Source organism: Hyperolius riggenbachi, chromosome 8 (assembly GCF_040937935.1).
Source record: "Hyperolius riggenbachi isolate aHypRig1 chromosome 8, aHypRig1.pri, whole genome shotgun sequence".
Classification (NCBI taxonomy): Eukaryota; Metazoa; Chordata; class Amphibia; order Anura; family Hyperoliidae; genus Hyperolius; species Hyperolius riggenbachi.
The window spans coordinates 248,949,811-248,967,270 of NC_090653.1; the positions used below are offsets into that span (position 1 = coordinate 248,949,811).

The 17,460-nt window shown below is 46.0% G+C and overlaps 1 protein-coding gene across 2 annotated transcripts in view; it reads left to right on the forward strand.

The window, feature by feature from the left end:
• The window catches only part of SH2D3C (SH2 domain containing 3C), a 153,296-nt gene that overhangs the window by 55,580 nt on the left and 80,256 nt on the right, over positions 1 to 17,460 (forward strand). For both annotated transcript variants that reach the window (XM_068248566.1, XM_068248567.1), the window contains exon 4: positions 9,303 to 9,882. In XM_068248566.1, the coding sequence (XP_068104667.1) occupies positions 9,303 to 9,882 (580 nt within the window). The remainder of the gene's footprint in view (positions 1 to 9,302; positions 9,883 to 17,460) is intronic.

Below are 17,460 nucleotides of genomic sequence, written 5' to 3' on the forward strand. Positions count from 1 at the left end.
GACCCTAATCTGCCCCTTGCGGGCACCCAATCACCCGCCCATACGCTCAGATTGCCCTCAGACACACACCCCCCCCTTATCAATTCGCCAGTGCATTATTTACATCTGTTCTTCCCTGTAATAACCCACTGATCACCTGTCAATCACCTATCAATCACGCCCTGTCACTGCCACCCATCAATCACCCCCTGTCACTGCCACCCATCAATCAGCCCCTAACCTGCCCCTTGCGGGCAATCTGATCACCCACCCACACCATTAGATCGCCTGCAGACCCGACGTCAGATCACCTCCCAAGTGCACTGTTTACATCTGTTCTCTCCTCTAAACACCCACTAATTACCCATCAATCACCCCCTATCACCACCTGTCACTGTTCCCCATCAGATTAGACCCTAATTTGCCCCTTGCGGGCACCCAATCACCCGCCCATACGCTCAGTAGAGGTGTAGCGAACGGTTCGCCGGTGAACGGTTCCAGGCGAACTTTGGGGGTTCGCGTTCGCCTGCACCAGGCGAACTTTTGCGGAAGTTCGATTCGCCCCATAGACTTTAATGGCCGCCGACTTTAACGATTAATAGCAAAGTCCCCTTACATAGTAGAAACACCAAAATTGGCTATCATTCATAAAGGAGCTGTCGGTACAGGGAATCAGTGCGGGAAAACACCGCTGCCGGTGTTTTAGACTTCTGGGTGGGCATTCATAAAAAAACATCCAGGTGCGGTGGCAGTGCGGAGATTCCCCGAAGTAGGCAGGCGGAGACACGGAAGCTGCCGAGTTGATACATTTCTCCGTGTTCCGCTCTGCTGCAGCTGCCTGGGAGGTTTGTGTGTCTCCATTCACTTGCATTGGTATCGCCACATCACAGGGAGCGGTACTTCCCGACCTCTCACCGCTTGCGGTGATCTTTATGAATAAACATTTTGCTACATTTGTTCCGATAATCACCGCACAAGGCAGTGATTTATCACTCTGCTCGGTAGTGTTATTTTTATATGCGGAAAGAGCCTTTATGAATGCTGACTTTGCCGAGTGGTCGGTAAAGTCAGCTGTTTTTGGCATTTCCGCATGCGGAAATGCTTTATGAATGATAGCCATTGTTGGGAATGTTAAGTGGAATAGTGGGAACAAGAGGAAAAATTTTTTTTTTCAAAAAGACCTTATACTTTTTGAGAAAATCAATTTTAAAGTTTCAAAGTAAAATGAGCCGATTCATAAAAAAAAAGAACCGATTCATTAAAAAGAACCAGATGATTCAAGAACTGTTACTATAGCAGAGAATGCGTCCTGAGCAGGACGTGAAGCTGCCGGCTCGCTGCTGTCTCTCCCCACCTGCCTGCACCTGTCACCCTCACCTAGCCTGGCACCCAGAGCACCCATGGGTGCCAGGCTAGGTGAGAGTGACAGGTGAGGAGGTGGGGAGAGACAGCAGGAGCCGGCAGCTATGCGTCCAAAAGGACGCATTCTCTGCTATGTGGGGGACTTCGGAGATCTTCAATCAACTTAATTGAAGATCGCAACATAAGAGGATACAGTTCGTTGGATCGTTTACCGTGGATATTGGCGTGGGAAAGCTTTTTTAAAGGTACAGGTAAGTATTTATGGTTAATTTAGAATAATAAAATACTTTTCTCGTGGTTGTGTTTTTATTTCATGTAACCCTTTGTGGAAATGGGTAAAGGGTACTGTACCCCTATACTCATTTCTCCTGGGAGGGGGGTAAGGCAGATCGGCGATCCCCGGCCTCTGATTGGCCGGGGATCGCCGGCATATGATAGGCTGAAGCCTATCCTTCAATGCGCAGGACGGAAATCCGTCCTGCGCAGCTCAAAGGGGGAGGGAGAGGGACGGAGCGCCGAAAACGCTGCGGAGGGGGGCTTTGAAGAGCCCCCCGCAAAGCGCAGCAAGCCGGCGGCGATCAGACCCCCTCAGCAGGAAATCCCCCTAGTGGGGAAAAAAGGGGGGTAGTCTGATCGCCAAGGCTCACTCCTGATCGGTGCTGCGGGCTGGAGAGCCCACGTAGCACCGATCAGTGCAGAAAGCCCTGGTCGGCATGTGGTTAAAGGACTTACGAGGCCACAAGTATGAAAAAAGTTAAATACCATTTCATAATCCAGATCCATGGAGGACGCCATCTGCGCCCCCCGTTCATTCCGCCATGGCACCCGCAGTAATACCGGCCCCGGTCGGGTCCCGACCCCTCCAAACGGGTCAGGTTCTCATTCCCCCCTCAATATGGCCACCACAGATTGCCGCGGCTGTGCAGTCCGCAAAGATGCGATTGCGGCTGCGCAGCTCTAGGTCCTCCTCCCGATGCGTCCGATGTATGCACGCATATTGATGACGCGGCAGGAGGAGGCCCTAAAGGTGGCGCAGGTGCAATCGCGTCTGTGCGGACTGCGCAGCCGCGGCAATCTGTGGCGGCCATATTGAGTGGGGAATGAGAACCCGACCTGATCGGAGGGGTCGGACTCGGGAGTCGGGACCCGACCGGGGCCGGTATTACTGCGGGAGCCATGGGGGAATGAACGGGAGGGCGCGGATGGCGTCCTCCATGGATCTGGATTATGAAAAGGTATTTAACTTTTTTCACATTTGTGGCCTCGGAAGTCCTTTAAATATTGTTTCCTGCTATCTTTTTAACATATCCTGCAAATTTGGTGTTGCTAGGATGTAAGGGGCCCTTGCTATTAACTGCTAAAGTCGGCGGGTGATGATAACCAACCAGAATTATAGGGGTGCAAAAGTGCTGAATTCTGCCATAGGCTTCCATTAGGCTCCCTATTTCACTTTCAAAAATCTCAAATCTTTTCAAAGACCAATTGCTCAGCAGTGGCAAATTTTCTAGCATTGTAGGAACTGTTAGGGGGATCATAACTAGTGAGTTACGGACCCTAGGCCGAAGAGGTCATAGCCTAGGGTCACAAAAACCTGTTTATTTGGGCAATTTCAATGGTGGCGAGTGTGACGTACATAAATCGCAGCCATGGCCGTTAGCAACGTCTGAATCTCACGAAATGTCTCATGCAGGTAGAAGACACATTGTTAGACTTGGACTCCAAAGATGGGTTCCATACATCTCTGCAAACCAGAGTTACAGGGGTCCAAAATTGGTAAAATCCCCCATAGGCTTTCATTGGCTCCCTATTTCACTTTCCAAAATCTCACATCTTTTCAAAGGGCAATTGCTCAGCAGTGGCAAATTTTCTAGCATTGTAGGAACTGTTAGGGGGATCATAACTGGTGAGTTTCGGGCCCCTAGGCCGAAGAGGTCATAGCCTAGGGTCACAAAAACCTGTTTATTTGGGCAATTTCAATGGTGGCGAGTCTGACGTACATAAATCGCAGCAATGGCCGTTAGCAACGTCTGAATCTCACGAAATGTCTCATGCAGGTAGAAGACATATTGTTAGACTTGGGCTCCAAAGATGGGTTCCCTACATCTCTGCAAACCAGAGTTACAGGGCTCCAAATTTGGTAAAATCCCCTATAGGCTTTCATTGGGCCTCCTATTTACAGTTCCAAAATCTCACATCTTTTCAAAGGGCAATTGCTCAGCAGTGGCAAATTTTCTAGCATTGTAGGAACTGTTAGGGGGATCATAACTGGTGAGTTTCGGGCCCCTAGGCCGAAGAGGTCATAGCCTAATGTCACAAAAACCTGTTTATTTGGGCAATTTCAATGGTAGTGATGCTGACATACATAAATCGCAGCCATGGCCGTTAGCAACGTCTGAATTTCACGAAATGTCTCATGCAGGTAGAAGACATATTATTAGACTTGGATTCCAAAGATGGGGTCCCTACATCTCTGCAAACCAGAGTTACAGGGGTCCAAAATTGGTAAAATCCCCCATAGGCTTTCATTGCCTCCCTATTTCACTTTCCAAAATCTCACATCTTTTCAAAGGGCAATTGCTCAGCAGTGGCACGTTTTCTAGCATTGTAGGAACTGTTAGGGGGATCATAACTGGTGAGTACAGTTTACTAAGGCGTACAGGTTACTAAGGACATCTGCACCTATCAGGCCCTAAATATTGACCCGGTAGTCCAAGCTATGGAAACTAATTGCAGGATATGGGACAAACTTCCTTTAACCTTAATTGGATGTATCAATTTAATCAAGATGATCTTCTTAACCAAATTCACATATCTTTTTCGACAATGCCCAATATGGCTCTCAAAAAAATTATTCCATAAACTAGACTCTATCCTTCTCAGGTTTATCTGAGCATAGCACTGAACATTCTGCAACTTCCCAAAAATAGAGGTGGCCGGGCAGCACCCCTTTTTCAAAAATACTACTGGGCCTCCCTTTTAGTGACAGTTAGATGGTGGTTCTCACAGGATGTCCACAACCCTGCAATCACTACTGAGGCAGCGATACTTGGGTCATATGAAAGATTAACTAATCTCCCTATAGAGGTCCCAAAAGTACTCCAAATACCAGGCAAGCTATGGTTACCACATGGAAGGCCTGGAGGGCGGCTAGAGCTCGCTGGTAAAGGAAAACACTCTGTCCCCCTATACCCCTTCATGGGGAAACTCACATCTCAAGCATTTCCAGGCTATCCCAGACCCCATAATATGAGCTAAATACGGCATTAAAACACTGTCCCATATTCAACAGGGATCCTCCATCATTACCTTTGATTCTCTTAAATCGCAATTTAATCTTCCAAATACACATTTATTTCGCTATCTTCAACTACGTCATGCGCACAACTCACAGTTTGGTAGACAGGTACCATCACTATGTACAGATGATCTGGAACAGCTTCTCCTAACCAGAGATCTACCCAAAACACTATCAACCGTATACCTGGAACTTTTGACGTTAAATAATGATAGATTAGAGAAATACTTCAGTAGATGGCAAACTGATATAACAGATCTAGACCGGGATGATTGGGCCGAAATATTGGAATTATATCCCACTTTGGTTATTTCAGCCAAAGATCAATTCGTGCAAACTACATATTTACATAGAGCATATTTCACGCCAGAACGTATGCGCAAAATGGATCAGTCTATATCGGACAGGTGCTGGAGGTGTCATACTGAGCTGGGCTCCTTTGTGCATATATTTTGGACATGACCTCAAATTTCCCCCTTTTGGAATGATATACTTTCAGTAATTAACCAACTCTTAAAAATGTCACTTTCTGCAGATCCGGGTATGCTGTTACTGGGGAGGTTGGAGGAAGGCACTCTCAATAGATATAAACAAACACTTGTGAGGACCCTCTGCTTTCAGGCCAGAAAGGAAATTCTGAAACTTTGGAAGAAACCCTGTCCACCAACATTGGGGATGTGGGCAAAAACGCTCAACTGCTCCCGCCCGTTGTACAAGACCACGTATATGAACAGACGCTGCCCCCAAAAATATAATAAGGTCTGGGTTATATGGGAAAGCAAAATTATAGACCCTACAGATTCCAAATTCATTCCTATTCTTGATTGATATCTAATTGATTGAGTTGCTAGGGAGGGGGGGGGGGGGGGACTCAGACACAGACAGCCATCTTTCTCTCTTACTCTTTTCTTTCCTTCTTTCTTCCTCTTCTTACAGCATAATGCAACCGTTACTCTTGCTGATTTGTTCAAGCGCCTACATCTATGTTATATGTACTATTTTGTACAATAATACTGTAACTCGATGTGCTATATTATGCTGAAATAATTGTGCTACGCCTTTATATTTACTGGCTGTGGGGGTCTGGAGGGGGGATGTGGGGACACTCCACTGGGGGAGGGGGATGTGGGGACGCTCCACTGGCTGTGGGGGGATGTGGGGACGCTCCACTGGGGGAGGGGTCTGGGGGGATGTGGGGACGCTCCACTGGCTGTGGGGGTCTGGGGGGGGGGGATGTGGGGACACTCCACTGGGGGAGGGGTCTGGGGGATGTGGGGAGGCTCCACTGGCTGTGGGGGTCTGGGGGGGGGAGACTCCACTGGGGGAGGGGTCTGGGGATGTGGGTATGCTCCACTGGCTGTGGGGGTCTGCGGGGGGGATGTGGGGACACTCCACTGGGGGTGAGGGTCTGGGGGGGATGTGGGGATGCTAAACTGCACCTGAGCAGATGGATGTTTTTACCTTATCTATGTTACTTTTTTTTTAAGCTCCCAAAGAGCAAAAATCTCACTAACATTATAAATGTGAAAGTTTGGATGTTTGTTACTCAATCACGCAACAATGGCTGGACGGATTTGAATGCAATTTGGCACACACATAGTACATTACCTGGAATAACATATAGGATACTTTTTATCCAAATAACCAAAAAGTGGGTGGAGTCAAAAAACGATTTTTCTGGGAAATTGTAAACTGCAGCCTTTCTTCACTGTTAATGGCAGGGTTCTCAAACTTTGCACAGCTGGTTACTGGGTGACTGGGATTAATATTCAGAAAAGTGGGTGGAGCCTACAAAAGCCAATCAAAATTCACCTATTGATTTTCAAGGGGAATATTTAAAGGGACACTTAAGTCAAACAAAAAAAATGAGTTTTACTCACCTGGGGCTTCCAATAGCCCCCCTGCAGCTGTCCGGTGCCCTCGCCGTCTTCCTCCGATCCTCCTGGCCCCGCCGGAAGCCACTTCCTGTTTCGGTGACAGGAGCTGACAGGCTGGGGACGCGAGTGATTCTTTGCGTTTCTGGCCACAATAGCGCCATCTATGCTGCTATAGCATATATCATATACCATATAGCAGCATAGAGGGTGCTAATGTGTCTGGGAACGCGAAGACTCACTCGCGTCCCCAGCCTGTCAGTTCCTGTCACCGAAACAGGAAGTGGCTGCCGGTGGGGCCAGGAGGATCAGAGGGAGACGGCGGGGGCACCGGACAGCTGCAGGGGGCTATTGGAAGCCCTAGGTGAGTAAAACTCATTTTGTTTGTTTGACTTAAGTGTCCCTTTAATTGCTGCCATTCTTGCACTGTTAATGGCACAACAAGCCTCAGGGCTCGTTTCCACCATAGTGAATCCGCATGCGGCGCCGACATGCAGATTCACTTGGTACATTGAAGTGGCCGGGGCTGTTTCCATATGTGCGGCGTGCGGGAGCGATTTGGCGGCGGGCCAAATCTGCACGACGAGACCCACAGAATTCGCCTGCGTCGGGAATCCGTGCGAATCGCCGCTAATGTATTTAATAGGAAAAACGCATGCGTTTTTTACATGCGTTTTTACCCGCGATTCGTGTGCGATTTCGCACCTTTTTTAATGTTATTTTGCCCTGGCAGTGTCATGGTTAATTTCGCATGGCACCCTGCCATGCGAAATCGCACGCGAAATTGCGGATAAAAACGCATGCGGAAACGCATCCGCATGCGTTTTTACAAGCGTCGGGATGCCGGCGAAATCGCGTCGCAACAGTGGAAACGAGCCCTCAAACCTGGTACAGTTGGTCATTGGGTGGCTGGGGTTCAAATTCAGAAAAGGGGGTGGAGCCATAAACAGACAATCAGATTTGTTTCATTTCAATGCCAAAGACCGCAAAGCTTACAAACTTGGTCATTGAGTAGCTGAGTAAGGGTTAGAAATAGTGGGTGCAGCCAACACCAGCCAAATACATACCCGGACAACGCCGGGCCATCAGCTAGTATAATATAATTAAGGTAAGAAAAGTAATATTGCAATGAAGTTAATCAGGAACAACTTTTGAGGCCTTGTTCACATTGCGTTCCACTCGCGTTAGCGTTCGCATTGGGCTTTTTTTATGAAGCAATTTTTTTTGTTTATTCCCAACGCTTGGGTGGGCAGTGCATTTTTTGTGAAAGCGCTTTTCTAAGCACTTTTCCCGAGCATTTTTTTAATTCACTCTCTGATGCTAGTCAGGAAGTGAACTATTTGACCCAGAAAATAATACAATGTATTTATTCTTAAAAACGCAATCGCTGCACAAAGCGAATTTGTGAGCGTTTGCGTTCTTCCTATACCTGTCATTGAGGCAAATTTGCCCCAAAAATGGTACAATCACCGCTTAGCTGCACTCACAGCGCACGAACCACGCTGATATGAACCGTCTCATAACGCCCTCCTTTTACTGTACCTATTTTGAATGCAAGGTGTGTAATCTGCCCGTTATTCGAGCTCTGCATACTTTTATAGGCAGTCAATTCAGGTGCAGCGTCTGTTTGGAAGCGCTGCCATTCTCTTCTGCTGTACAAAAACTTAAGTATACTTTAGGTTAGCTGCCTCCATGAAAGTCAGCTTGTATTCAAATTTTAGACTTTAGATTAGTGTTCAGCACATAATTTGCATTTGATTTGTATTAAAAGTGTGTATTTAGCCTCAGGGGGGCTGTGCACATCTCACTTGCAGCCTGTGAGCACTGCCGATTGCTTGCTGTCTTTTTGAACAAATGTGTATACCATTTATGGTAAGCTGCACCAGGTAAGGATTATGTTTTTAACTTTAGATTAGCTATGGTTCACTGTCAAATATGCTTCACTGTTAGACTAGTTTTTGGTTTTAACCTTTGATTAAATATGGTTCTCTGTTTAAACATGCTTCACTATTATATATGCTTCACTGTTATATTAGTGGTTAGGTCTCTCCCGTGGGGGCCCATCATCTCTGTGGGAGAGTCTATTAGGGATAATTTGTGCACAACTTATGCTGAAGCTAATGCCCCCCCCCCCCCCCCCCTTTACTGTACCTGTTTTGAATGCAAGGTGTGTAACCTGCCCGTTATTCGAGCTCTGCATACTGCAGGTAGTCAATTCAGGTCCAGCGTCTGTTTGGAAGCGCTGCCATTCTCTTCTGCTGTACATAGAGATTCATTGCACAAGAGTTTTGTGGGTGTTTTTAAGAATCGCCTGCGCTTGAAAAAAGCCGAAAACGCCCCTAATGTGAATGAGCCCTAACTGATTATTTTGCTTGTAAATGTGCTGAAAGGTTATTTTTATCAATTAGATGATCAGTAAGTCATATATGAGAAGTTTTGTGAATAGAGCCCATTGTAATTAAAATCCAGAAGGATTCCAACTGCTCTCCATTCAATCAAGAACTAAATTATTATATATATATTTTTTCAAAATAGTGCTGGTGATGAACATGTGACATTCTATGGATTCATTTTTTTGGGAGTTGGGGTATAATACTGAATATAATATATACGAAATGTATAAAAACAAAACAAAAAACCCTAGAATGACTTTACTATATTCATGGGGCACCGAGGGGAAATGTACTTTTTGTCTTTGTGTATAAGGGTATGTTTATCCAAACTTCATGCAGGCAGCCCTTGTGTTTTCGTAAACTACCCCCATAATTCCCATTTTGTTATGTTATTTGCAGAGTTATTTAAACTGAGCGTGTTTGGAAGTCTGAGCAACCTTCCACGGGCCTTCCGCAAGCGGGATTCTCAAGACAGAGGCCTGAGCAGTGATGTCAGCATGGACAACATTTTGGAGACAACCCAGGATGACCTCACTTCCCTACCCAAGAGCCCGTCCTACGCCCGGTCCAGCGACATGTACAGCCACATGGGAACCATGCCCAGGTCTCATAAAAAATCATTCAAACCAAAGAAAGAGAAGAGTAAATCCTCACAACTCTCCATGATGTCACAGTCAGCGAGTGATCTTCTGGATGACGACTCCAGTGAAATGATAGTGGTCCCCTCCTTAATGTCGCATAGGAAGTCCATGCCAAAAAGTTCTAATCCAAGTATGATTGATGCACAAGTTTGTGAGGAAAGTGACCATAAACTTAGTCCAAAAACTGAGCCTGTGGACAACCCAAATGAAATCAGCTCCAAGACCTCTAGGGGTGATGATCATGACCCAAAATGCACCATGATGGCAGATAATCCTGGAAAGCAAGAGGAAGTAGAGAGTTGTGAAAAAGAACAAGGCACAGAAAGCTGCATTGAGAGGTAATTGTTTTATTATGTGAGGTGTATTGTTATTATCATTATCACTTTTGTTATGTGTACTGCTATGTGTGTATACACTTCCCCATGGTTTTGTTATAGAAAGGAGTGATTGACAGAGGCCGAATAATTAACAGTGTTCTCCCCAGGCTCTTTTAGCCGTGTGCTCCACCTGGCTAGTTTTGGTGAGCACCCGGCTGCCATCGGCTCACCTCCTCCTATACTATAAGCAGAGTTGTGCACAGAAGCACAGGCCCTGCATTTCTCATATTGCCCCACCCGGTTACTTTTTCATGCCACCCGACTACTATTTCATGCCACCCGGCTGGAAAAAAATTCTGGGGAGAACACTGATTAAGGTGGACTTTCAGCCATCATGTGGGTGATCGGCCACCATCCATGCAGTACCTTATGTAGGGTAAATGTAGCCTAGGGCAAACATTGAAACTGCCCTCCTGTATGGAGGGAGGGTGGGGGTATGGGGTGTAACAAGGACTAAACTCAGGTATTGGAGGTAAGAAGAAGGTCAGCTGCAGAGGCGTCGCTAGGGTTTTCATCACCTGGGGACAAAGTCAGTTTTTTGCGCCCCCTCGTGACAAGGTGTGAACCATAAGGGGATCCATCATGCTTTGCCAGAGATGTTTGAGTTTTAGAATAATTTCATTCATGTCCAATCTGCACCTGATTAAGAACAAGATTGATTTTCAGATCAGCATTGCACAAAATCGATCCTGTTCTCCATCAGTAGCAGATCGGACATGCCGGAAATTAGCAATTCTACCCATCCACCTGGCAGGAAATTGTATCATGTGTACCAGGCATTAGAAAGTTGGGCGATACGCAGAAATACACATGATCTGCTTTGCTGATGCAAACATGGGAAGCACTGATTATAGCAGAGAGATAAAATAAAGCAAAACTCTGTGGCAGAGAGCAGGGAAGAAGATTGGATCCTTCCACCGTCTTTCATAGACTCTTCGGGGACGCATCAGGGAAAGTAAAACCTGTAACTTCGCCCCCCAGATGCCGTGCCAGAGGACAGATGTACCTCTTGGCCCCCCCATAGCTACTCCTCTGGGTCAGCTATTGACAGTGGCATAACTAAGGAGCTTGGGGCCCCGGTGCTACTTTTACATGGGGCCCCAAGCACTGTATTGATATGGAGCCCCAAAACATTCCAAGGACAGCTGCAGTGTCAGAGAGGTGAAATCAGAGTAAGGAAACAGTTTGTTAAAGATTACCACTATGCAGTGCACATACATACAGAGGTGTTCATTACCAGCATAACATCACTGAAAAGCTAATAAGATGGATGAAGGCGGCGCTCTACTGGGCCCCTCTGGCCCAAGGGTCCCAGTGCGGTCACAACCTTGGCATCCCCTGTTGCTACGCCACTGGCTATTGACCTATAAGGTTAGCCCCCCTCCCATAACAGCATCCTGTAACAGACCCCAGTAACGTACAGACCCCTTATCACCAGAGTCTGATAGATCCTTCAGTATCTATTGATGTATAATTAGGTTAGTGAAGAGAGCTGTGATAAACAGCAGAAAACAATCAGAGGCTAATGAGACATACAAAGTAACCTAAGTATCCCCAGTCTTAGGCCCGGTTCACATTAGCGTTCTGAGCCAAAAGGATCGGATCTCCGCTTCACTGGATCGCTCAGTCCGTGGCCTGGTTCACATAGTGAAAACGGATCTGATCAGTGATTGATCGGATCCGTTTTCACTCAGCAAATACATACCTAATTTTCAGTAGTAGTCGGTGGTAGTGGCTTCCTCTTCTTTCGCTGTGACTACACAGCGCATCAAATGACTAGTCACATGACGCGTCATGTAGTCACATGCCGTGGAAGAAGACGGAAGCCTCTGCCGCCGGCTACTACTGAAAATTAGATATATATAAACCCTCCCTCACCCACCCGCCTGGCTGCTGCACCCACCACCACCCTCCCGTTGCTAGATTCGTGTCGGCACATGCCCCCATCCCCCGTGGAACGGTCCGTTTCTTCACTAGCGTGAAGAAACATTCCGTTTCCCATTGCCCCAATGCTGCAGTATTTTTTGTCCGGATCCGTTCCGCTGGGCAGAAAGGTCCGAAAAATTAGGGCCTGCAGCATTTTTAAGATCCATGGACCGGAACGCACGGAACGTATCCGTACCAGATGAATGGATCCATAGGTTAACATTGGATCCATTCACATCCATTCTGTTTGTACAGTATACATTCCGGTTCTGATCCGCTAAAAAACGCAGATGTGAACCGGGCCTTAAAGCGGATCCGAGATGAAAAAATAACTATAGCAAGAGAAGCTTGTCTATATGTCTTACCTAAAGTTTAGATGGTTTACACAGTAAACCCAGCTGCAAACAGCTTCAACAATATATGGTCATTTCTTCATGTGATACAATGAGAGCGGCCATGTTTTTGCATGTCATCACACACAAGCAAAGCTGCTCTGTATCTTCACCCCTCAGCCTGTGAACTCCACTCCCCTCTCCACCCCGTTGCATCTGAAATCACTATATATTGTATATAGTATAGTTGGCCCCAGTATAGACAGTATACTTGCCCAAGTCAGTATAGCTAGTATAGTTTCCCCAGCATAGCTAGTATAGTTGCCCCCCAGTATAAATACTATAGTTAGCCCAAGTTAGTATAGCTAGTGTAGTTTCCCCACAGCAGAGATAGTATAGTTGGCCCCAGTCAGTATAGCGAGTATAGTTGCCCCTTAGTATAGATAGTATGGTCGGTCCCAGTCAGTATAGCTAGTGTAGTTGCCCCCCAGTATAGATAGTATAGTTGGCCCCAGTATAGTTTCCCCAGTCTGTATACAGTGATGTGAAAAACTATTTGCCCCCTTCCTGATTTCTTATTGTTTTGCATGTTTGTCACACTTAAATGTTTCTGCTCATCAAAAACCGTTAACTATTAGTCAAAGATATCATAATTCGACACAAAATGCAGTTTTAAATGATGGTTTTTATTATTTAGTGAGAAAAAAAACTCCAAATCTACATGGCCCTGTGTGAAAAAGTGATTGCCCCCCTTGTTTAAAAATAACTGTGGTTTATCACACCTGAGTTCAATTTCTGTAGTCACCCCCAGGCCTGATTACTGCCACACCTGTTTCAATCAAGAAATCACTTAAATAGGAGCTATCTGACACAGAGAAGTTGACCAAAAGCACTTCAAAAGCTAGTCATCATGCCAAGATCCAAAGAAATTCAGGAACAAATGAGAACAAAAGTAATTGAGATCTATCAGTCTGGTAAAGGTTATAAAGCCATTTCTAAAGCTTTGGGACTTCAGTGAACCACAGTGAGAGCCATTATCCACAAATGGCAAAAACATGGAACAGTGATGAACCTTCCCAGGAGTGGCCGGCCGACCAAAATTACCCCAAGAGCGCAGAGAAAACTCATCCGAGAGGCCACAAAAGACCCCAGGACAACATCTAAAGAACTGCAGGCCTCACTTGCCTCAATTAAGGTCAGTGTTCACGACTCCACCATAAGAAATAGACTGGGCAAAAACGGCCTGCATGGCAGATATCCAAGGCGCAAACCACTTTTAAGCAAAAAGAACATTAAGGCTCGTCTCAATTTTGCTAAAAAACATCTCAATAATTGCCAAGACTTTTGGGAAAATACCTTGTGGACCGACGAGACAAAAGTTGAACTTTTTGGAACGTGCGTGTCCCGTTACATCTGGCATAGAAGTAACACAGCATTTCAGCAAAAAAACATCATACCAACAGACAGTAAAATATGGTGGTGGTAGTGTGATGGTCTGGGGTTGTTTTGCTGCTTCAGGACCTGGAAGGCTTGCTGTGATAGATGGAACCATGAATTCTACTGTCTACCAAAAAATTCTGAAGGAGAATGTCCGGCCATCTGTTCGTCAACTCAAGCTGAAGCGATCTTGGGTGCTGCAGCAGGACAATGACCCAAAACACACCAGCAAATCCACCTCTGAATGGCTGAAGAAAAACAAAATGAAGACTTTGGAGTGGCCTAGCCAAAGTCCTGACCTGAGTCCTATTGAGATGTTGTGGCATGACCTTAAAAAGGCGGTTCATGCTAGAAAACCCTCAAATAAAGCTGAATTACAACAATTCTGCAAAGATGAGTGGGCCAAAATTCCTCCAGAGCGCTGTAAAAGACTTGTTGCAAGTTATCGCAAACGCTTGATTGCAGTTATTGCTGCTAAGGGTGGCCCAACCAGTTATTAGGTTCAGGGGGCAATTTCTTTTTCACACAGGGCCATGTAGGTTTTGAGGTTTTTTTTCTCACTAAATAATGAAAACCATCATTTAAAACTGCATTTTGTGTTCAGTTATGTTCAATTATGACTAATAGTTAACGTTGTTTGATAAGCAGAAACATTTAAGTGTGACAAACATGCAAAAGAATAAGAAATCAGGAAGGGGGCAAATAGTTTTTCCCATCACTGTAGCTAGTATAGTTATACCACTCAGTATAGGTAGTATGGTGTCAGGAGTGTCATGAGTTACGTCACGCTTATGCGCAGAGAGTGCCCGGCAACAGGCGCGAGATCAAAGACACGCACCGCCGGCCCAGTGCAGCCGTACTACTCCGGGTCATAGCGACCCGGAAGTAGTAGCGGCCCATAGAGATTCGCTGGCGAACGGTGCGCCAACATCTCTACCAATTAGCGCACAGTGGGGCAGGCAAATGATAATGAGAGGTTCAGTGTAATAAATATAAGCATTTGGGGGGAAGAATGCCTGTCCGACCACAGAAATTTCAGACAGATAAGGACTGCTGTAAATATTTTATTGCACACATTAGCACAGAACAAACACAGATGCTATCTTCACACCTTCCTCTAGATCCGGCGTGTCAAACTCAAAAACAAAGTGGGCCGAAATTGTACACTGGGACCCAGTTGCAGGCAAACCTCAATGTCTACTGGCCACCCTCCATCTTTATAAAGTTCCCACAGGTCTAATGGCCCCCTCCAACCCCTATAGAGTTCCCTGGTGTCTAGTGGTCCTCCCTCCCCTATACAGTTCCCTGGTGTCTAGTGGTCCCCCTCCCTCCCCCATACAGTTCACTGGTGTCTAGAGGCCCCCACTCCCCCCTCCCCCCCCCTTCCCCATATGGCTTCCCTAGTATTTAGTGCTTTCCCCATAAATCCCCCATATGGCTTCCCTGGTGTTCTAGGGCAGTGATCTGCAAATTTAGCTCTCCAGCTGTTAAGGAACTACAAGTCCAACAATGTATTTGCCTTTATGTATTATGACTGTGGCTGTCAGACTCCTGCAATGCTTTGTGGGACTTGTAGTTCCTTAAAAGCTGGAGAGCCAAGTTTGCAGATCACTGTTCTAGGGCTTCACCTCCCATATAGCTTCCCTGATGGTCTAGAGTCGGACAAACATAATGCAAAGTGTGGAAACCACTTGAGGGCCAAATTTAATGGCTCTGAGGGCCAGGTTTGGCCCGCGGGCCGGAGTTTGACATGTATGCTCTAGATAAATAATGGGCAGCTAGAAGAGGAAGGGGGAACATGGCAGCTCCTATGGCCAAATTTACCATATGGGAATGTAGGCATGTGCCTATAGGTGCCTAATAATTGAAAGGTAGCTCACTCCCCTCCTAGAGCACCTCCCTCCCTCCTTCCCTATGCATAGTCCTGTTAAGAGTGTAAATGAGAGGCTACTCACCCTGTTCTCGGATTTCCACTGACTAGATCTCCCATCAGTCGGGGGCTACCCAATAATTGGGGGCACCGTTAGCTACCTATGATGGGCAAGGGAAGTAAGCGAGAAGTGACAGCTGGACTAGCCAGCACACTTGTGGTGCAGTTTGTTAGGGGTTTATAGGTTCATGAAGGGGAAGTCTAAGGTGCCAGGACATCTGTGCCCAGAGGCTTAGCTAGAAATCACTGGGCCCCCCTGCGAAACTTTGGATGCAGCCTGGGGTTGAGGCTGAAGGTAGAACAGCTCTGTACACAAGACCCTACTGAACACTGAATAGGGGCTGTCTGCAAAACTTTGTAGTATTCCTTATCAGTGGCTGAGCAGATGCAGTTATTAGAGAAATTGTGCAGAGAGCAGAAAGTTTTTTTTTTCTCTCCTTGCTCTTAGTTGTCAGTCTCTCAGGACAGGGCCCCCTGTGGCTTCTGGGCCCCCCTGCGGCTGCATCCCTTGCAGGGTCTATTTTTATGCCCCTGTCTGTGCCTATAGCCTCCTGTGAGGTAAATCCAGGCCTGCCTATGGCTACTAGAAACCAGGTCAAACTGCAGAAAAAAGAGGCACTTGGTTCCCTCTGAAAGCAGATACTAACTAAATTTGGAATAGCAACATTTTTTTGGTAGTATGCCATCTTTGTTTTTAGATGCAAAATGTGACCAATCAGAAGCCATCTTTCGCTAATCAGACTGCGATATACTTATATGTAGCAGTGCGTTATTGGTTTTTCTTGTGCTGCTTTATAATACAGCTCCAATAATGTATGTAATTATGTAAGCGGTGACATTTTTATCTGGGCGGCTAATGCTGTAGCGCTGTTCAGATTCCCATTTGTTAAAACCAGTTGCCACATTGTTAGCTTTTAATACCATTATGGAAACACAATGTGCCAAATAGCATGGCTAAGTTCTATTTTAGCGGCAGACAATTTGCATTGTATTAGGAAGAGCCCATCACGCTCTATTGTTTCCTCCGCATGCATAGCCCTCTTTAGATTCTGTGGTGTAATGTTTGCAGTACTTATGCAAATGGCTCTGTGAACTGCCAGGCTGCAGCCCTGACTGAGATATAACTGACGTGTCGGGGATGTGTGCGGTAAATGCATAGCGAGGCTACAGCATCCCACAGGGGAACACATGAAGAAAAGTACCTGAGATCACAGGAAACTGACAGTTTAATTGTATAACTGTATACAACTTAATGGGAACTCCATTTTCACACATTTTGCATTGAAATTATAGTCTTAAATTACTTGAAATAAACAATTATAAGAAAAAGTAAACCTTAAGTGGGGAGAAAATGTTAAAGCAGTAGGATTAGCCATACTATGGCAGGGAAAAAAAACATATATAAGTAGATATACTTGATCTACTTACATAACAGATGTATTGTACTGTCCACGTTTTGATTTCAGTGAATGTTATATAGTAAATGAAGAGAATTCTGTTCCTAGTGGGAACTTTGTCTTTTGCCCACAGTTTAGGCTAAATCCTGGTGTCATTTCTGCCCTTTACTTTTTTTTCTTTACTCCTCCAATTGCTGAGTCACCTCAGCCTAGCTTGTAAGCACAAGTTAGCAGAGGATCGTGTTTCAGATAGGCAGCTAGGCAGGGAAATGAATGGAAGAAGCCCCAGGTCAGTAACACTCAACTTTTTCCAGTGCCCTGGGGTGATCCACCTGGCACCCGGGGGCATTGTTCTCTACTCACCCCCGCTCACTTTTTGTTACTTCGTTGTCTGCCACTCTATCAGCCCTCCTCCCCCATGCATAGCAACAGAACAGAAGGCTGCACTGTCACCTGAAGGGATCAGTGACAATGACAGTCCTCACATGTGTGTACAAGGCTTTATTACTTGCACAAA